The sequence below is a fragment of the Trichomycterus rosablanca genome, chromosome 6 (genome assembly GCF_030014385.1).
Source record: "Trichomycterus rosablanca isolate fTriRos1 chromosome 6, fTriRos1.hap1, whole genome shotgun sequence".
In the NCBI taxonomy this organism is placed as follows: domain Eukaryota; kingdom Metazoa; phylum Chordata; class Actinopteri; order Siluriformes; family Trichomycteridae; genus Trichomycterus; species Trichomycterus rosablanca.
Window position 1 is genome coordinate 45,015,205 of NC_085993.1, and position 23,416 is coordinate 45,038,620.

At 38.5% G+C, this 23,416-nt stretch overlaps 1 protein-coding gene across 1 annotated transcript in view; it reads left to right on the plus strand.

The window, feature by feature from the left end:
- gabra5 (gamma-aminobutyric acid type A receptor subunit alpha5) overlaps positions 1-23,416 on the plus strand; it is a 75,725-nt gene that overhangs the window by 13,506 nt on the left and 38,803 nt on the right. Inside the window, exon 6 of the mRNA XM_062997968.1 lies at positions 20,070-20,152. Within this exon, the coding sequence (XP_062854038.1) occupies positions 20,070-20,152 (83 nt within the window). The remainder of the gene's footprint in view (positions 1-20,069; positions 20,153-23,416) is intronic.

A 23,416-nucleotide genomic window follows, 5' to 3' on the forward strand; every position in this document is an offset into this window, starting at 1 on the left:
AAGGTGGCAATACATTGCAGAGCGTCCATCACCTTTTTTCCAAGACATGGCCATAGCCATAGTATCACATAGTTTTTAAAATGGTAATTAGTTAACTGTAAAAAAGCTTTCCAAAGATGTCAGGAATTAAAGTATTAAATAATATTTCATAAACAAAACTATAGAGCCAAAAGTAAAATATTGCAGCATAACCCAAAGGTAGTAGAATAATAAATCCAAAAGGCAATTAAAAAAAATTTATGTTCTACAGTACTTAATTAATGTTATCTTATTTCAAATCATTAGCACAGAAAGGCAACAATAGCAGCGACAAACTTTACCAGAAAAATGTAATTATAAAAAAACAGCTGGCTAATGTCATAAGTATTGTTGTTAATTAGATGTTATGAATGCTTGTAAAGCTTCGTCTTTTTTTTTTTCCTGCTCTAGATGCATCAAATTGAATTTTAATTTAACCATTATGTTTTTCTTTTTTTGAGCAATACTTAATGGACACATGACAGAACATAAACCAACAGCTGCTTAGTATTAAAGCCAGCTCAGAACATCTATAAACTACAAAACACAAAATGTGTTTTTCTTCAGAATGAACAACAATGCAATAAACCTATAAATAAACCCACATTAAATAAACCCACAATTTATTTGTATTAAGCAAAAAAGATACAATGATAAAAATAACTGCATTCTTAAACGTTTTGCCGTTTTGAAGACAATATACAGCCATAATATTAAAACCACCTCCTTGTTTCTACACACACTGTCCATTTTATCAGCTCCACTTTCCATATAGGAGCACTTTGTAGTTCTACAATTACTGACTGTAGTCCATCTGTTTCTCTGCATGCTTTTTTGGCCTGCTTTCACCTTGTTCTTTAATGGTCAGGACCCCCACAGGACCACTACAGAGTAGGTAATATGTGGGTGGTGGATCATTCTCAGCACTGAAGTGACACTGCATGGTGGTGGTGTGTTAGTGTGTGTTGTGCTGGTATGAGTGGATCAGAGTTTTTAAACACCTCACTGCTAAACACATTACTGCTGGACTGAGAATAGTTCACCAACCAAAAATATCCAGCCAACAGCATCCTGTGGGCAGCGACCTGTGACCACTGATGAAGCTCTAGAAGATGACCAACTCAAACAGCAGCAATAGATGAGCGATCGTCTCTGACTTTACATCTACAAGGTGGACCATTTAGGTAGGAGTGTCTAATAGAGTGGACTGTGAGTGGACACGATATTTAAAAACTCCAGCAGCACTGCTGTGTCTGATCCACTCATACCAGCACAACACACACTAACACACCACCACCATGTCATTGTCACTGCAGTGCTGAGAATGATCCACCACCTAAATAAGACTTACTCTGTGGTGGTCCTGTGGGGGTCCTGACCATTGAAGAACAGGGTGAAAGCAGGCTAACAAAGTATGCAGAGAAATAGATGGCCTACAGTCAGTAATTGTAGAACTACAAAGGGCTCCTATGTGGTAAGTGGAGCTGAAAAAAGGACAGTGAGTGTAGAAACAAGGAGGTGGTTTTAATGCTATGGCTGATCAGTGTACATTTTTCGATTTTAATTTAGTTGCACACGTTCTAAACCATTTACCTCTGCGTTTACTTAGAATTATAAACACTTCTGTACTTTGGTTGCAGGTTAAATCCAACGCTAATCTTTTTGGGACAAAAAAAGCTAATAAAAGCTAATTAATAAATGTCTCTTTATCTTTTTTATAAAATGCTCTTTACTTTTTAATGTAGCTGATTTATTTCCATAAATCGAAATCAAATGTCTGCTTGTGACATTTTTACACAGTACAGACTGTATAGTGTTTTTAATTCACTGAGGTCTTTAAAGCTACAATATAACAAAATCTCATAACACAGCAGTCATTACTGAGGAATTTATTATTTTTTGGCAGAGACATTATTACATAAACTGATGCACAATTCCTCAATCAAATGTTAATGGATCTGGGAAGGAAGTGGCTTAGGTCATTTAAAAATCAATATTTCACAACTTATCATATGGTTTAGTTTTTGTTCCACTGGGCGAGTGCACGTCTGATATTTTAGAGAAAATGCCTCAGTGCTGAGACTTGGTTACACAGTGATATGATGTTGCAAAATATTAACATAAATTACCCCACAATAATTTGTTAGATAATGTAAAGCTGTAAAAAATGTTGAATAATAAATGATTTAATAAAGTTTAATGCCATAATATGTCCTAGTGACTCTAGTGAGCTGGATAAGGTAAAATGAGCAATTCACTATATTAGATCACTATTCTATTATTGTAAATTTGAACACTTTTATGATTTTTAATTAACATCTTGAATTATTATTATTGGTCAGGGGTGCTGAATACTTTCTGAATTCACTGTATTTTTCATGTTTCTCACCCTTTAAGCTCTTAAGGCTGAGCAGTGCTTCCTTCACCGGCAGAGCATTTTTACCACCCACATTCCAAAAGTGGAGCGCACTCTATGGGCTTTTATTAGATTTAAAAAGCAGGTTAGACGACGAACAAAGGAAAGATGAACCAGAAACAACCAACTACTCTCAGGGATTCAGCTAAACCAATTTGTAGAGTAACAAGTAAAGAAATTGTAAAAAAAAGTCCTCTTTATTACTTTTATTTATTAGAATTACAACATTTCATGAAACACTAAAAATAAAGATTTTGTATACTATAGAAATAGCATTTTAAAACTAGTAGCAATTGTAATTTTAAAATAGTCAATATAAGTCACATTGGCAACCCCATTTCCAAAAAAATCTGTTTCACTGATAAACTTCATTATATTTTATAAATATAAATACATTTAGAATTTGTACACAGTAAAATGAAGAATATTTAATTTGTTAACTCTCTTAATTATTTATTTAAATGATAAATGTAGAAAGTTCCACGGATGAACTTCAATATATTTTATAAATATAAATACATTTAGAATTTCATGCTACAACACACTCCAAAAAAGGCAGGACAGAGTCATGTTTATGCCGGTGTTCCATCACCTTTCTTAATGAGACTTTTTAATGGTTTGAGGACTAAAAACACTAGCTGTTGCAATTTCTCAAGTAGATGTTTTTCTTCATTCTTGCCTGATATGAGACTTCAGCTGCTCAACAGTCCGTGATCGTAGTTGTCTGATTCTCCTCTTCATGATGCGTCATACAATTTTAATAGGAGACAGATCACACATTTCTGCAAAACCAGGCCAGCCATTGTCTCGCTGAAATAACCATGAACTTTCCGGGAAAAGACGTCGCCTTGATGGCAGCATGTGTCTCTCTAAAATCCTAATATAGACCAATGTGTGTGAATGGAATCTTTAAACATGTGCAAGTCACCCATGGCACAGGCACTAATGCACCCCATACCATGACAGATATTAGCTTTTGCACCTTTTCATCTTTGACATGGAGAACTCGATGCTTGATTATCCTGAAAACAAATTAAAACAAGGCCTTATCTGATCGCATCTCACATTTCCACTGTCTTTTGGTTGGTCTGAGATGAACATTGGCTTGGTGCTATTTCCCCATAGAATTGATGTATGGCTTCCTCTTTGCATAATAGAGTTTCAGCTTGCATTTGCAAGTACTCCCGACGCAGTGTGGCTTTATTTATCACAGTAGCACGACAGTTTCTCACGCAGTGCCGTCTTGGAGCTTGACGCTCATGTAAATTCAATAGCAGTTTTTCAGCTTTGCCCTACATAGACTAAAATCTCTGCAGTTTCCCTTATTTTAGCAATATTATGTACAGTAGATGGTAAAAGATTGAAATAATTTACAACCCCAAATCAGAAAAAGCTGGGACAGTATGGAAAATGCAAAAAAAAAAAAAAAATGCAGTGTTCCTTACATTTACTTTGACTTTTATTTGATTGCAGACAGTTTGAACCCAATATTTCATGTTTTGTCTGCTCAACTAAATTTAATTTGTTAATATACCTCCATTCCTGCATTTCAGGCCTGCAACACATTCCAAAAAAAGTTGGGACGGGGCAATTTAGGCCTAGTAATGAGGTGAAAAAACTAAATAATGATGTGATTTCATGGTTTGGTACAAAAGCAGCATCCAGGAAAGGCTGAATCGTTGATGAGCAAAGATGGCCAGATGCTACACACATTACAAAGGCATGGCTGTGGAAAAAGAGGGTACGGGTACTGGACTGGCCTGCCTGCAGTTCTAACCTGTCCCCAATAGAGAATGTGTGGAGAATTTTGAAACGACGACCGCGTACTGTTGCACATCTTAAAACGTGTTTGCAGGAAGAATGAGACAAAATAAAAGCTGAAACACTAAATCACTTGGTCTCCTCGGTGCCAAAACGTCTTTTAAGTGTGGTGAAAAGGAATGGCAACGTTACAAAGTGGTAAATGCTTTACTTTAACTTTTTTTGAAACGTGTTGCAGGCCTGAAATGCAGGAATGGATGTTTATTAATAAATGAAATAAAGTTGAGCAAAAAACATGAAATATCTCAGGTTCATCCTGTCTGCAATCAAATAAAAGACAAAGTAAATGTAAGAAACGCTAGGATTTTTTTATTATTTGCATTTTCCATACTGTCCCAAATCTGATTTGGGGTTGTACAATCTTGCACTGAGGATTGTTTTTGTAACTGACTGGCAATTTTCTTATGAAGTTTGGCATAAAGTTATAAGCCACGACCCATCAAATGTAAACCTTTGGAGGAGCCTTCTTTTATACCCAATCATGATTTCCTCATCTTATACCACCTGCTTATTGTGCAGTATTTTAAAAAGCTCTGTCTGCCGCTCAGGTGGCGCAGCGGCAAAGTACGCTAGCGCACCAGAGTTGGGGTTTCGAATACATCGTATCGAATCTCAGCTCTGCCTTCCGACTGGGCTGGGCGGCAGCATGAACAACGACTGAAATAAGTCGGATCATAGGTCCTCAAAACTGGTGCAACTGCTGGCTGACTGATGGCGCCTGCACAGGGCTGAGGAATAATGCTGATGGTAGTGTGGCCCTCTGTACACAGTGCCCGTCAAGTGTATGAACTCAAATCGAATCAGTATAGAGGACGCATTCAGGGTAATTGGACACGACTACATTAGGGGAGAAAATTTGGGGAAAAAAGTGGGAAAAATTATATATATAATTGTTTCCATTATTCTATCAACTGTGGATTAGCGAAAACATCGGAAATCTTTTCTTGGTGCTATTGACAGTTAAATAAAGATTTAAGAGATTTAACAAATTACAGATTATTGCATGTTGTTTATTGCATTTTACAAAATGTCCCAACTTTTTATTGAACTTGGCAACCTGGTCCAAATATCCTGATAATAGGCATTAAAGCATCTCTTTTCAACAAAATAGAAATCTTTGTGAAACGCAGTAGGGATGTGAAAGATCTTACACAGAAAAAACAGATCATTTATATACTGGGCTTTTTACTAGAGGTGAAAGGTGAGAGCCATTAAGAAACACCAGATGATGCCAACTTCTTGATGTTGCCACTTACCTACAGCAAAGACGAACCATTAAAATAAAAAGCACTCATTTAATAAGGAAGCTCTGAATCAGTAACTTTAGCCTTCCAGGGTGGCATATAATGAATGCATGTATCAATATCTCAGTAGGCTTCTTGTCAAAACATTGCTGATTTGTTTTGGTCTAATAGCCTGTAACCACTGTGTATATCAAATTAAGATGTTTTTGTACTGTTAGTGAATATTGAAATGTATACTACCTGCCCCTAGAGGGATAAATACATGAGTACTTTTTGCACAGAATTCTTATCTGCATCACATAAAAGAAAGTCTAAGTAGAGCGGAGGAACTGATTAATATATAAAAAGTTGTGAATGTAATTCTAAACTGAGATGAACTAGAAAGAGTTACAAGCTTTTAAAAAAGAATGTATTATTTTCAGCTAATACAAAAGTCAGTCTTATCATATTCTGATTTCCATTTAGTGTAGACACTATATAGACAAAATGGAAAAGCAAGAGTAGCAAAACTCTGAATTAATACATTACTGGTATAACTGAAAACGTTGCTGGTTTGGTGAATTAAAAATGACTTCTTAGTTGGTACATAGTTTACAAGCTTAGGTGTCTAAAGCCATTGTGTTATAGGCAATAAGTAGTACTTTGGGACTCGCCCTACCTCACTTTCTCATGTGTATTTGCAAAAACAATCTAAAAATAAAAATATGATATATATATGTGTTCTTTTAGCTGGAAAACATTAATTATTTATACATTTTTGTCAGAGTATAACTGTAAGTTACTATTTACTATCACATTGTAGTGCATACAAAACCCAACCAAACCAAAAGAACAGGCGCTAGGAACAAACCAACATGACCAAGACAAACCGAAACAGTCCCCAATGTAGAATCCACAGCTGCCTTCTTATATTCCCTGAGCTTATTTCCTCAGATGAGGTGCAGCTGTGGATAATTAGCCAGAGACCAATCACAAAAGAGGCATTGGCTTGAGACTGAGAGTGCTCCCGGAGAGAAGGGCGTGGCACGTAGGAGCACTCCAGGAGCACAGAGAGGCTGGATTCATTTGAGTTACAGGTATTGTATTATATAACTCTTTATAGTGTTTGTGGTTTTAAAAGTCTGGGATCATACAAGGGGTATTTTAGAGATGGCTTTTGATTGACTAAAATGATTACGAATGAAATTTACAAGCAGTACTTGCAAAAGGAAGCCCAAGTGATGAAAGTAATACTGCAGTGGGTGGATGATGCTATAATGAAAAGTAAAGTGTGAGTGCAGTGGGTGGATGATGTTATAATAAAGAATAAAGTTTGAGTGCAGTGGGTGGATGATGTTATAATACAGAATAAAGTGTGAGTGCAGTGGGTGGATGATGTTATAATACAGAATAAAGTGTGAGTGCAGTGGGTGGATAATGTCATAATAAAGAATAAAGTGTGAGTGCAGTGGGTGGATGATGTTATAATACAGAATAAAGTGTGAGTGCAGTGGGTGGATAATGTTATAATAAAGAATAAAGTGTGAGTGCAGTGGGTGGATAATGTTATAATAAAGAATAAAGTGTGAGTACAGAGATCTGCAGGCAGGCCACTCAAGCACCACACTCTATGTCTATGAAGCCACACAGTTATTGCAAGTACAGAATAAGGCCTTGTATTGTCTTGCTAAAATAAACATGGACTTCCAGAGAAAAGACATTGCTATAACATCTCTCTAAATCTTAAAATACGCCTCCCTGTCAAAGTCACACATGCTGTGGGTACTGATGCACCCATACCATGATTGGTGTTGGCTTTTGCACCTTTCACTGATAACGTCTGGATGGTGTTTTTTGTCTTTGGCACAAAGAACTCAACTTTCGTTTGGGCAGTAAAACATAATGGCAAGTTTGGTTGATTTTTTTAAAATCAGAAAACGATGCATTACAGGTTTTCCTACAATGTATGTTTATTAAATGCAAAATTCACACGAAAAAACATGCATTAAGGTATCAAGTAAAGTTATGTCTGACAGATTAGCTGCTACTATTTAGCAGCTTACTGCTAATAAAATAAATTTTAAAATATTAAAAGTAAATAACATTAAGCAATGAAGCACCACGTTAAGCAAACGTTACCATATGGAAGTGAGTTTAAACTCGATGAAGTGTTTTAAATTGCCCTTATATGTAATCGCCTCTCCTGTTCACACTGACAGAACCTGTCTGTGCTACTGACCTGCTTGAAGCAGTCTGCCTGTTTTACATTTACATTTTTACAGATTTGAGAAAAACATGACTGTTTTTCATGCCAGAGTCAGTCAGAGTCAGTCAGAGAGGTTTTATTGTCATTTCAGCTACATACAAGTACGTATTGAAACGAAACAGCGTTCCTCTAGGATCACGGTGTAACACGGTACAAAAAGTGCAAGACAATACAAAAACAGTGCAAATACAACAATAATACAAAAAATCCTATAATAAATAACTACAAAAGATATTCCTAATTATCCCTAATCTAAACAAGTAATTAGAAGACAGGACTAAAGACAAGTGTTAGTACATGATGGTGAATAGATGGTACAATGGTTCATGAGGTAGTGACATGTTGTACATTAGCAGCGTAAAATTGGCAATGCAGATAAGGTGCCTAAAAAGTAAATATGGTGCAAAATGATGCAGTGCCATCTAAGGTCTCAAAGGTCACTCACATTCAACAGTGGTTTCAACCCACATTCAACCTCTACATGGACTGAGATTTCTGTGGATTTCCTGAATCTTTTCACAATAACATGTAAGGTAGATGGTGAAAGACCTATATTTTTGCAGTCTTGTAATGAGAAAGGTTCTTATTGAATTGACTGCCAATTTAAAGACTAAGCATTTTATACCCAATCATGGTATAGCTTAAATATTCTGTAAAGTTTATTTTATAACTGTCCCAACTTAAGTATGTTGCAGGCAATCTGAAATGTGTTTATAATTATACAGTGGACCCTTGACTTACGAATTTTAATTGGTTCCGAAGGGCTGTTCTTAAGTCAAAATGTTCATTAAAAAACTATTTTTCCCATAAGAAATCATGTAAATAGAATTAATTCGTGCCATACCTCCCAACCCCCCCCCCCCCCCCACCTAACCTTTCTAATGTCTTAAATGGTCTTTTTTGTTATAAATACAAGTATATTTTCCCTTCAATCTTAAATTATAGAATAGACATTACTGTAATAAACAATAATAAACAACAATACACAGTAGTACTGTACTGTACATAAACACACACCACATGCTGTACCATACACCATAATACATTGTATCTACCAGAAACAACAGTAACTCATATTTCTCTATTATTTCCTTCTTTATTTCAATAGCGTTTTGTAGGTGTAATTTCACAAAAGAATAACTTCCTTCTTCTCTCTTACTCCCTGTCCCCTCTGTCTGATACACAGTGACATCTACTGGCAGGAGTAATTATACAACAAAAAAAACTATGCTTTCTCTGCACCTTCTTTGGGGCCATTTTAATATTAATATTTTTAATATTAATATTTTACAAAATATAAAGAAAACACCGGAAAACATCGTCCACTGTCCGAATGTTTGCTCACTGTATATATATATATAGAGAGAGAGACGGTCGGAGTCAACTTGTTCGTGACGTCACGTGTTTCGCAAAATTCGGTTCGTAATCCGAAATTTGTTCGTACGTTAAGTTGAAAAAGATCATTCGTAACCCAAAGTGTTCGTATGGTAAACCATTCGTAACTCAAGAGTCTACTGTAAATAGTGGTTGGTTAGTGAAAACATTGTAAACCTTTTCGTTGTACTTTATCAGTTAAATAAGGTTTTAAGACAGGTACCAAATTCCAGATTCTTGTTTTTATTAAATTTTACAAATGTTCCAGCTTGTCCGGAAATATGGTTTGTACATTTTTCATTTAATTTAACAATGTAGCCGAGTAGGTGCAAAATCTATAACGCATTGAGGGCGGCACTGTAATGCAGCAGATTGTGTTGGTGCTTTATAGCTCCAGGGTTTGAAACTAAGCTCCAGTTACTGTCTCTATAAAGTACAACATATTCTCCAGGGTTTTTTCCAAGTGCTCCAAATTTCTCCCACATTCTAAATACATGTTGGGAGGCTGATAGGATAATTAAAATTCCCATCTGTGTAAATGGGTTAATGTTGGAGTATATCCTGAACAGGACTAGTGTCTGATCCAGGGATTATCCACACCTTGTGCACTAGTTATTTGGTAGCACCGCCTGTGATTTAAACTTGAAAGCTTGAGATCTCAGCTGTGGCTAGCTCAGACTGCAGTACCACCTAAATGTCATTTTAAGGGTGGCTTATGCAGTGACTATCACATAAGCCTGGTGTCTGCTGTTGCTTCATTACTCTCATCACTGTTTCTGATTAAGACCTTGTTTTTCTCCTCTTACTTTGCAGTTGTGGTGGTTTTGGGTTCAACCTCTGAACAGTTCATTTACTTATCCTGTAACCTGTTATTTGGCCTACAGAGGGAAGGTCCCGTGCTGTAAATTATAGACCAAAGACACAGTTTTCTCTATCCCACTCAAATAATTATATACTCTCCTAGGATTTTCAGCATGAGACTTATATATCTGTCTATGCCTAACACACCTACTGAGAGTATAGAATAGAATAAATGGCATTAAATTTGTTGACATTTATGTATTATAACAACAGAAAGGTCACATTAGCAGAACTGAGTCTTTTGAAAATAAAAAAATAAAAAAATTGGAATACAATAATTAAACATGTTTCCCTAAATAAATATGTAATTTAGAGTGTTTACACTAAAATGTATAAATTACAGGGCAGCATTATGCTAGCTGGTTCATTTAGTGCTGTTGACGCCTGAAAGTTATTTCAGAATTGAACGTGTAGATAATTATAACTGAAGGACAAATACTAATCTGTTATACAATTTACTTCAATATGAATGTAAATATACACTGATCAGCCATAACATTTAAACCACCTCCTTGTTTCTACACTCACTGTCTATTTTATCAGCTCCACTTACCATATAGAAGCACTTTGTAGTTCTACAATTACTGACTGTAGTCCATCTGTTTCTCTACATACTTTTTGAACCTGCTTTCACCCTGTTCTTCAATGTTCAGAACCCCCACAGGACCACCACAGAGCAGGTATTATTTGGGTGATGGATGATTCTCAGCACTGCAGTGACACTGACATGGTGGTGGTGTGTTAGTGTGTGTTGTGCTGGTATGAGTGGATCAGACACAGCAGTGCTGCTGGAGTTTTTAAACACCTGAGCTTGAGCTTCAGGTTATAAACTGATGTGCAGATATTCTCCTTCATGGTTTCTGATGGAGATCTGAATACATCGTTCGATCAGTAATGACAAGTGGTCTAGGTCTTGTGGAGTAAAAGCAGCCCCAGACATTCACACTACTACCTCTACCTTTGACTGTTGGTGTGTGTACAGTTGCACTGATCTTAAGTAAAAGAATTAAAATATCAGAGAGTAATCAATCTACACTAAGTGCTTTGATGATTCAGTTTAATGAAGGCATTGTATGAAAATAAAACAGAGGGCAAAGGACACTTCCGATGACAGTAACAAACCAATAATGACTGTGGTGTAGTGTAGTAATGTCCTATTCTGATACCTGGGGACCCTCCGATGTTCCATGTTCTCTCTCCACTAAAACTAAATTATAAAGATCACTGTATACTTACAGTACAGTTAAAACCTGAGAAAAAGCAAAACCCGTGAACTGTGTGAATGTTTCCGAGGTTTGCACTTAAATACTGGGCTGGATTTACTCTGGAGTCCACTAGAGGAGGCTGCAGGACTGTAGGTGATGCTGGTGCAGAGCTACTGCAGTCAACTCTCAATCATTAATACTGTATAACCTAACTGAGCTAGGACATGAGAAACACTTCTAAGCTCCAAACCTCTTTTTACCTGGCATTTCTAAAATATATACTTTACTATGTTCTTTAGCCTTCATGTTTTATATAATTGGGCAGATCTTTCCACAGAGAGTAATGAAGTTAACTGCTTTTGTACATACGCATTAGCTTACTGACATTAGATTATATAGTGCTGCAATATAAGGAAAGTAAGAAAAGATACTGTTTCCACCCAGAGAGCGGGTCTATAACCTCCCTGTAACAGATGCCTTACAGTATAGTTAATGTTTGTGATATTTAAGAGTAAGAATGCCTTTATTTGTCATTTATACAGATGTACAGTACAACGAAATTCTTTCTTTGCATATCCAAGCTTGTTTGGAAGCTGGGGTCAGAGCGCAGTGTCAGCCATTTTTACGGCGCCCCTGGAGCAGAGAGGGTTAATGACCTTGCTCAGTGGCTGCATGGCAGAGCTGGGATTCGAACTCTCAGCCTTTCAGTTGATAGCCCAAAGCTCTACAAACAGTAGTGTGAATGATTTTTGCTGCACCACTAAACAGAAAGGCTTATGAGAAAGAAAAAACAGGCTTCGTAGTTTAAAATTTACATTCAGAGACATTTATAAATCGAGAAAGCGACCACAACACCATGAACGACTATGTCACACACAATGCAAAGATCCCAACTTAGAGCCGGTTTATATAGCATTGAGTTCAGCTGCGTGGTACAGAAAGGCCATAAACTGTATTATTTTTTTATCTTATGATCTCAAGACAACAAGTTGTTTTCTTAAGATTGCGTTCAAATATTGCATACTCTTCACCAAAGCTGGCAAATCTTTAAGTCATGAGTACTAATTAGGAAATTGTCTAGCACCGATAAACATGCAGTTATGTCCCTTATCAATGTAAAAAAAAAATTTGTGGATCCATTATGTGATGTACAGAACAGAGGCAGTCTATGCATTTGAGTAAAAGGAAAGGTTGGGATCAGATGATAAAAAATAACACATGGTCTTTCTGGACTTGTGTAGTATGTGTAGCATTGAATTAGCCCTGATAAGCGCTGGAGCAACATGAAGTTTGTATAGAAATACTGATTGTGTCCTTTGTTTCCCTCTGTTGGTCGCAGACGGTATTACAGGCCAATTCCTCACATGTATAATGATACATGATGGTTTGGGGTAAAAAATGTGTTTTAAAAATTATTCTCTGGCATATAAGGCTGCATTTATCACAGAACTATATAAAAAAAAAACTCCTGCACATGTAGGTCAGCATAGTTGGCAGTTTGAAACTGAAAGCCCATGCATGTTTTTCGTAGCTGGGAGAAAACCAGAGTACCTGTTAAAACCCCATACAAACATAAAGAGAATATGCCTGACTTATGACAGACAGTAACCAGAGGAAAGGTTTTGAACCCATGTCTCCAGGACCCACATTGCTTCCATTGTGCTACCCCAAACACTAAATGACCTTAAACAAAATAATTTATCAAAACACTAGTGAGCCATGGACTGTCCAGGGTGTTTCCTATGTTTTGCCTAGTGAATTTGATCCACCACACAACTGTTTACAGTGACCAAAGGCAAACCCAGGTCAGTGAATTGTGCATAGGGTGCCTCTATAAATTGCCCCTAGGTGTAAGTAAATGGGAGACTGTGTTTTGTGCTCAGTCAAGGGTGTATTACTGCCTTGTATTCATTGTTTAGCTCTGCCATGCAGCCACTGATGGGCCCTTGTGCAAGGCCCTCTCTGCTCCAGGGGCGCTGTACGATGGCTGACTCTGCGCTCTGACCTCAGCTTCCAAACAAGCTGAGATACGTGAAGAAAGAATTTTGTTGTACTGTACATGTGTATATGTATATATGACAAATAAAGGCATTCTATTCTATTCTATTCTATGTGGCACCTACTAGTAATTAAAGTAGTAAACTAATTTACCAAAATCCTAGTTTGGGAAAAAAAAATTGTTGCAAAATTCCATGACAAAGCCATACATATATAGAAACTCATTTTAACTGGTGAATTCTAATTTTTTTTATAGCCACACTTACTGTTAACAGTTGCATAAAACATTTAACCCTGCACTTTTACAAAAGTATGTCGACTTTCCACCAAGTTACTTGATCTGGTTTTTGACTGGTTTTCTGTAAGTGCTGATAAGCCACAGAACTAGTTCATTGTTCCATTGTTAATGCTTCAAAATAGAGTGACATTTTAGACAATTGAAAGGTTTGTTGTAGACTTGTCAAAGTGATTGCAGTAAAGCTTTAATTAAAGCAAAGCTTATGCTGTTGATAAAAAGGTGGCACAAATAATAGAATGGGTGCCACATAGCAACAAAGGTCCTAGAACCCTGTGTTTAATTCTTATGCCTGTTTTTTTACTGTTATCGTGGTAAATCGAAAAATTGCTAGACATAAGCAAGGAATGCAGGATGGACACTGTGCCTGGTCACAGCAAAGCATTACACACCATTTAATTGTGTCATATCACAACCCAGGTTCTATTTAGACTTAACAAATCCACCAACTGGCATGGTTTTGGGACATAGGAGGAAGTCGGAGCACCCAAAGGAAGCTAATGAGGAGACAGGAAAAAAAGTCAGAGGCAAATATCAAACCCAGGTCTCAAAACCCTGTATGACACCCAGTCTACCAGCTGTGAAATCCCACAGCCTTACGTTAGGGTTTCCCGAATTGCCCTTAGGTGTAAATGAAAGTGAGTGAATAATATACAGGGTTTATTAGTGCCCTGCACGCAGGATTTATAGATGATTATAAACCCACCATGACCCTGGCCAGAATTAAGCAATAAAAATGAGTGAATGAATAAAATAATGAACTTACTGTGCAGTATATTATGTTGGTTATTTTACATGTAATTATAAAATAGTCCAGTAGATGGCACTGTGGGTTTATTGTCAGTTACATCACGGCGTGAGTTGCATTATCAGGGGCTAAATCTGCTACAAGACACGAGAAAGCTGCAGGTCATTAGAGGATCTCATCTGTGCAGCCAACCATCACAAAGCAATGACTGCGTAGTGACGTATCATTCTACTACCGACTGACTGGCTGAAAAGACAAATTAAGTTAGAACAGAGCAAATGGAATTTAAAGCTTTGAGGTAGGTGTGTGTGTGTGTGTGTGTGTGTGTGTGTGTGTGTGTGTGTGTGTGTGTGTGTGTGTGTGTGTGTGTGTGAGATTCGGAATAAGAATCGGCAGTAAGAGAACACATCTCATCTCTCAGGAGCGTGGAGTGAGACAGGGCTGCTGTTTAAGTCCAACTCTATTTAACATCTATATTAATGAATTGGCCTCCATGTTAGAGCACTCAGCCACGCCCGGTCTCACTCTACACGACTCGGAGATTAAACTCCTGCTGTATGCAGATGATCTGGTCCTGCTGTCCCCCAGTGCTCAGGGTCTCCAGCACAAACTGGACCTGCTGCAGCAATACTGTCAGACCTGGGCCCTGACAGTCAACCTCAAAAAGACCAAAATTATGACCTTCCAGAAAAGAGCCAGATCTCAGGGAACCAAACACACATATAAAATAGGACACCATGAAATTGAGCACACTAAAGATTATACTTACCTCGGACTGAACATCAGTTCCACAGGAAACTTTAACCCGGCAGTAAATGAACTGAGAGAAAAAGCTCGCAGGGCCTTCTACGCCATAAAACGTCAAACATTCGTGGAAATTCCGATTCGAATCTGGCTTAAAATTTTTGAATCAATAATTGAACCGATTGCTCTATATGGCAGTGAAGTTTGGGGTTCGCTTACACACCATCAATTCCATAATTGGGACAAACATCCATTAGAGACCCTGCACACAGAGTTCTGTAAAAGCATCCTAAAGGTGCACAGACACACCACGAACAATGCGTGCAGGGCAGAATTAGGCCGATTTCCACTAATTATAAACATACAGAGAAGAGCAATCAACTTCTGGAACCATCTAAATGAGAGCGACCCCCAAACTTATCATTATAAAGCCCTGAAACACCAAGAGCTGAGCAAACATACCAGTCCCCTAATCCAACTGGTCCTGAGTCACTGCACCGATACACCACTAACACACACAGATACACCACTAACACACACAGATACACCACTAACACACACCGATACACTAATAACACACACAGACACTCCAACACACACAGATACACCACTAACACACACAGACACTTAAATAACACACACAAACACATTGCTAACACACACTGGCACACTAATAACACACACTAACACAATAAAGAGTCAGGAACAAGAGAAATCTGTAAACCCAATTAGAATAAACCAAATTACACAAAAACTCAGAACTAAATATCTGAATGATTGGGAAACTGAAACTAAAACTCAAAGTAAAATGCAGTGTTATTTAATATATACTGTATATATATATATATATATATAGCAGATTATCTCAGCACAGTATCCGACCCTAAATTAAGAAACACTCTGACGAGGTACAGACTGAGCGCACACGACCTGGCCGTGGAGACGGGGCGACACACCCGGTCCTGGCTGCCCCGGGAGGAGAGGTTGTGTCAGCACTGCACTCTCAGTACAGTAGAGACGGAGCTGCACTTCCTCACCCGGTGTACCAAGTACCACCACGTCCGCTCCCAATTCTTCCCTAAATTTAACAACATCATCCCCAACTTTACCTCCCTCCCAGACCCCGACAAACTGCCCCACCTACTGGGGGAGCACAGAGAGAGCTGCACACTAGCAGCACTCTATACTTACACCTGCCACCAGGTGAGGGACAGTGGGTGACCACGTCTCATACACACATACACACACACATGCACAAACTGATTGTTTTACTACCTCATTATTGTAAATATTATACTTTTTATTGTTATTATTTTGCACTGTTTTTATTAATATTTTATTCTATTCTATATTTTTTGCACATGTAACTGTTCTGTATATTTTTGTTCTTTCTTATTTTTATTGTTTATATTTCCCTGTAACTTGCTTTGGCAATACGAATGTCCTTATTTGTCATGCCAATAAAGCTTCTTTTGAGTTTGAGTTTGAGTGTGTGTGTGTGTGTGTGTGTGTGTGTGTGTGTGTGTGTGTGTGTGTTCCAGTAAGCCTAATTTAGATCAACAATGAAGGAACAGGAATAGATCTTCAGATATAAAGATTTGTCTCTCCAAACAAAGATCAGCATTCTCCAAACATCAGACTGTGCTCTTCTCTGTGAGTCTTCATAGATAAAAAAGGGTACAGACGGAATATCATTGCCTTTGAACTTTGGTGCTAAAGAAGACTTAAAAGTACCTTGACTGGCAAAGAAAAACAACAAATGGATCCTTGACCACATCAGACCTGATCTCTCACTCAAAGTCCAGACAACCAAGCTATAGCTCTCTTATTTTGAACACATTATGAGAACCAATTTATTGGAAAACACCATTATACTTGGAAGAGTTGAAGATAAAAGAGAAAGTGGACAGTCAGCAACCAGAAAGAGGCTGTGACCAAAGACATGCAGTCAGGTTAATTGGAGATAATAAAAGTCCCTCTAGGTGTGTGTGTATGTCCCCATTTACCATATAGGAGCACTTGTAGTTCTACAATTACTGACTGTAGTCCATCTGTTTCTCTGCATGCTTTGTTAGCCCCCTTTCATGCTGTTCTTCAATGGTCAGGACTCTCCCAGGACCACCACAGAGTAAGTATTAATTAGGTGGTGGATCATTCTCAGCACTGCAGTGACAATGACATGGTGGTTGTGTGTTAGTGTGTGTTGTGCTGGCATGAGTGGATAAGACACAGCAGCGCTGCTGAAGTTTTTAAACACCTCTCTAGAAAATGACAAACTCAAACAGCAGCAATAGATGATTTGATGATACTCTGACTTTACATCTACAAGGTGGACCAACTAGGTAGCTAACACTAACACACCACCACCATGTCAGTGTCACTTCAGTGCTGAGAATGATCCACAATCTAAATAATACCTGCTCTGTGGTGGTCCTGGGGGAGTCCTGACCATAAGAAGAACAGGGTGAACGCAGGTTAAAAAAGTATGTAGAGAAACAGATGGACTACAGTCAGCAATTGTAAGTAAGCTAAGTGGAGCTGATAAAATGGACAGCGAGTGTAGAACAAGAAGGTGGTTTTAATGTTATGGCTGATCCGTCTGTGTGTGTGTGTGTGTATACAGTGTATCACGAAAGTGAGTACACCCCTCACATTTCTGCAAATATTTCATTATATCTTTTCATGGAACAACACTATAGACATGAAACTTGGATTTAACTTAGAGTAGTCAGTGTACATCTTGTATAGCAGTGTAGATTTACTGTCTTCTGAAAATAACTCAACACACAGCCATTAATGTCTAAATAGCTGGCAACATAAGTGAGTACACCCCACAGTGAACATGTCCAAATTGTGCCCAAATGTGTCGTTGTCCCTCCCTGGTGTCATGTGTCAAGGTCCCAGGTGTAAATGGGGAGCAGGGCTGTTAAATTTGGTGTTTTGGGTACAATTCTCTCATACTGGCCACTGGATATTCAACATGGCACCTCATGGCAAAGAACTCTCTGAGGATGTGAGAAATAGAATTGTTGCTCTCCACAAAGATGGCCTGGGCTATAAGAAGATTGCTAACACCCTGAAACTGAGCTACAGCATGGTGGCCAAGGTCATACAGCGGTTTTCCAGGACAGGTTCCACTCGGAACAGGCTTCGCCAGGGTCGACCAAAGAAGTTGAGTCCACGTGTTCGGCGTCATATCCAGAGGTTGGCTTTAAAAAATAGACACATGAGTGCTGCCAGCATTGCTGCAGAGGTTGAAGACGTGGGAGGTCAGCCTGTCAGTGCTCAGACCAGACGCCGCACACTGCATCAACTCGGTCTGCATGGTCGTCATCCCAGAAGGAAGCTGACGCACAAGAAAGCCCGCAAACAGTTTGCTGAAGACAAGCAGTCCAAGAACATGGATTACTGGAATGCCCTGTGGTCTGACGAGACCAAGATAAACTTGTTTGGCTCAGATGGTGTCCAGCATGTGTGGCGGCGCCCTGGTGAGAAGTACCAAGACAACTGTATCTTGCCTACAGTCAAGTATGGTGGTGGTAGCATCATGGTCTTGGGCTGCATGAGTGTTGCTGGCACTGGGGAGCTGCAGTTCATTGAGGGAAACATGAATTCCAACATGTACTGTGACATTCTGAAACAGAGCATGATCCCCTCCCTTCGAAAACTGGGCCTCAGGGCAGTTTTCCAACAGGATAACGACCCCAAACACAACCTCCAAGATGACAACTGCCTTGCTGAGGAAGCTGAAGGTAAAGGTGATGGACTAAACCCAATTGAGCACCTGTGGCGCATCCTCAAGTGGAAGGTGGAGGAGTTCAAGGTGTCTAACATCCACCAGCTCCGTGATGTCATCATGGAGGAGTGGAAGAGGATTCCAGTAGCAACCTGTGCAGCTCTGGTGAATTCCATGCCCAGGAGGGTTAAGGCAGTGATAATAATGGTGGTCACACAAAATATTGACACTTTTAGGCACAATTTGGACATGTTCACTGTGGGGTGTACTCACTTATGTTGCCAGCCATTTAGACATTAATGGCTGTGTGTTGAGTTATTTTCAGAAGACAGTAAATCTACACTGCTATACAAGCTGTACACTGACTACTCTAAGTTATATCCAAGTTTCATGTCTACAGTGTTGTCCCATGAAAAGATATAATAAAATATTTGCAGAAATGTGAGGGGTGTACTCACTTTTGTGATACACTGTATATATATATATGTACTTTCATTATTACTTAAATCTTAATTTAGGGCTCTTGAAAATTTTGTACAAATAAAAAAATTTAAGCATGCAAAATACAAAACAAGTAAAAGGCTCCTACTTACTTTCTTTTTTTCCTTTTTTAATTTATTTTTTTCAAGCGCCTGAGTGGGTTCATAAGCACTTTCAATTGTTTGCTCCCGGGTGTGAGTTTTGAGAAATATAAACCTCCTGTTTATAAGTTTTGCAAAAAAAACTGCTCTGCTCCTTTCCACAGCCAAATCAGCTTTATATCTTAGAGGTTAGGGCTTATAGGCTGCTGCACAAAATCTACCCATGGAGCCTGAATTTGAGACCTTAAACAATGTCTAAAGTTTGTTGCTGTTTACATGGACAAAAACAGAACTGTTTCAGTGGTTCTTCAATCATATTTGACCAATGGACCAAATAGATGACAGTTTGGGTTTCTCTCTAACTACAGTTCCATGTACTGTTCAGGCACAGTCATACTAGCTGTTACTTATTCACAGAGAAGTCACCCCCACCATGAACCATATAGTAAAATATGTACTCATTCATACTTCATATAGTGAAACATATACTTATATATACTCATTAATTCTTTGGACAGTGGGAGGAAACCAGAAGCCCCAGGGGAAACCCACGCAGACCATTACCCACTACCCAGTACCCAAACCCAACTTGTAAAACCGACTTGCTGTGAAGCATATCTATATATATGTATATGTATACATGTACCTATATGTGTGTGTGTGAGCACAGATAGTCACCGTTCTGGCAATCCAAAATCCACAGTTAGCTGAGCATGACACAAAACTAATGTATGGAACACTGTGTCAGTGTGAACACTAATACTTCTGAGTTTTCCTCCTCAGGTTAACCATTTCTGCTGAGTGTCCTATGCAGCTGGAGGATTTCCCCATGGATGCTCATGCCTGTCCTCTCAAGTTTGGGAGCTGTAAGTCATTTCTGATTTCTATTTCTATACCATCAGCTCAGAGTCACTCATACAGCAGCATTTTTGTTATTGCTACAGATGATCATAAAATGAAACCTACTGTATCAATGCGCAGTGCTATAAAGAAATTAGAACTTTTGTATTTGTGAACTCTTGTATTTTTGAAAAACAAATTGACATCTTAATGTTCCTTATTGACCGTATAGTATAGGGTTAGAATTTGTCATTAAACATAAAAGTCTGTCCATAAAATAATAACAAAACAGTAATAATTTTATAAAAGGTTACTCACATGTAGCATATGTAGAGAGAATTTGTCTATCCCTACTATATATACACCAATCAGGCATAACATTATGACCTCCTTCCTAATATTGTGTTGGTTCCACTTTTGCTGCCAAAACAGCCCTGACCCGTGAGACATGGAGTCTGACATCTTTATATCAGAACCAGCATTAACTTCTTCCGCAATCTGAGCTACAGTAGCTCGTCTGTAGGATCGGACCACAAGGGGCAGCCTTCGGTCCCCACATGCATTAATAAGCCTTTGCCGCCCATGACCATGACCCGGTTTACCACTGTTCCTTTCTTGGACCACTTTTGATAGATACTGACCACTGCAGACCGGGAACACCCCACAAGAGCTGCAGTTTTGGAGATGCTCTGTCCCAGTCATCTAGCCATCACAATTTGGCCCTTGTCAAACTAGCTGAAATCCTCACGCTCGCCCATTTTTCCTGCTTCTAACACATTAACTTTTTGTTATGCCTCGTCGGTGTAGTAGTTTTTAAAAACTTAATCTTAAACTGGTTCTTCAGTTCTATAGGGATTTTTATGCTGAGTAAAACCCTCATATTCAGCTGTGATTTTTTTTTACTTATTATACACAGTTCTGTAGGGCTGGAGAGGAATTATATGTAAAAACCTCCACTAATTACTAAATCTATAATCAAGGTTGTTGTATAGAGATTGGTATTTGTAAGCCAGAGAGTTTTGTCATACTTTTAGAAAACATACAATAACGTTGTTACATTTACAGTTACATCTGTGGAAAACTAAGTTTTATTTATTTATTTTTTCTAAACTGCACTTTAGGTATCATTCTTTAACTTTTAGTAACTGGTTTCGAGGTGCTGCGACCAAAGATAGTCATCGTTCTGGCAGTGTTAAAAATTTTGGTTCAATACCTTACAGTCTGAAATCCACAGTATAGTTACTATTAATATTTTGTGATTATATCCAGTGGTTTTGGGGCTAGATTTTGTCATTATGCATAAAAGTCACATCTATCCATAAATTAGTAATGAAATAGTAATAATTATTATTAAAAGTTTACCTAGAATACTCACATGTAGCGTCACTTATGTTCTTTAACTTTTCTAACTGCAAATTATTTCTAAGTGTCACTGTACCATGTAAATATAATGCATTGATCTGCATATGTACATTGTCGACAGTACCAACAGATAATAATACTTTGTTTAAATAAGAAACATAAAGCACCTACAAAATTGTTTGTTTGTTTGTTTGTTTATTAGGATTTTAACGTCATGTTTTACACTTTGGTTACATTCATGACAGAAATGGTAGTTACTCGATACACAAGATTTATCAGTTCACAAGTTTAATGTCAAACACAGTCATGGACAATTTTGTATCTCCAGTTCACTTCACTTGCATTTCTTTGGACTGTTGGAGGAAACCCGAGCTCCCGGAGGACACACAGACATGGGGAGAACATGCAAACTCCATACAGAAAGGACCCAGACCGCCCCACCTGGGGATCGAACCCAGAACTTTCTAAGCACCTACAAAAAAAATCCCACTAAACCTTAAAATAGCTGATGTTCAAATTATGCTTTTTTATTCTACAAAAAAGTGGGCGGAACGGTCGATCGGTGGGTAGCACTGTTGCCTCACAGCAAGAAGGCCCTGGGTTCAATTCACTGGTGAAGCGGCCCCGGCCCTTTCTGTGTGGAGTTTGCATGTTCTCCCCGTTTCTGTGTGGGTTTGCTACGGGAGCTCTGGTTTCCTCCAACAGTCCAAAAACATGCAAGTGAGGTGAATTGGAGATACAAAATTGTCTGTGACTGTGTTTGACATTAAAGACTTGAACTGATGAATTTTGTGTAACTACCTGTTCTGTCATGAATGGAACCAAAGTTTGTAAAACATGAAGTTAAAATCCTAATAAAATAAAGTAAATATTCTGCCAAATAACAGCAGCATGGCAAGAAAAGACTATATAAAAACAAAAAGAGCAGCAGTAAAAGCAGAGGGAAAAAACAGTGAGGGGGTGGGGGGGGGGGGGGTTCGGGGGGGCTGAGTGAGAATGCTGAAACATCACTTCTTATTGTTTTGACAAAAGAGTAATGAGATGATAAAGGAAGTCACCTCTATTTGCCCTTAAATGACACACACACTTCTTTTCTCATTCTGTATGCCTGTGTGTTTTTGTTATTTTCTGTCTGCATGTAATTTATGTACTTTGAGCAGCACTCAGTGTGAGGAGTATAAATATCCAGTCTAAATAGCCCTGAAAGCTGTGGACCTGTGCAACCCCGGGTAACTTAGGGTGAGCAGAATGAACATTTGATCCTTCAGTCAGTACGGCTGGATCTTATCACAGAGCTACTGGCTGAGTATGTGGATTAAGATTATCACCTGCAGCAATCTTTCTGTGGGTCACTTCAGGGCGCGTGTAGGATTGGTCTGTGTGTGTGTGTGTGTGTGTGTGTGTGTGTGTATGGGGTGGGACTACCCTGATGAAATGAATTCACCTTAATGGGTGTTAGGCCATGCTGTGTACAAAAAGATGCCAGGAAATATAGACTACTTTTATACAGTCAGATATTTAAGACACTTTTCTTTTTTTTATTATTTTTTTGCATTTTCTCTCTATTTTTCTCCTGATTTTGCATATTCAATTTGTCTCCTGCTGCTGAGAGATACCCGATTGCATTTGAGTAGAGCACGTCACTGCTCATGCCTCTTCTGGCACGTGCACAGCCCTCCTCTTCTCTGCATTCTGCACATGCGTCTCTTCTGCCAATCAGGGTCCTTACACAGCGTATGAAGACCCACTTACCCACACATAGTCCTGTCATCCCGCCATAGCAGATACAGTGGCCAATTAAAATCTGCTGCAGGCACTGCCAATTATGCCCACAAGATGGTGCTCAGCTGACCGATAGCAACGCTGAGTTTCGAACCGAGGAGTTCAGAATCTCGGCGCTGGTGTGCTAACAGAATATTCTGCTGTAC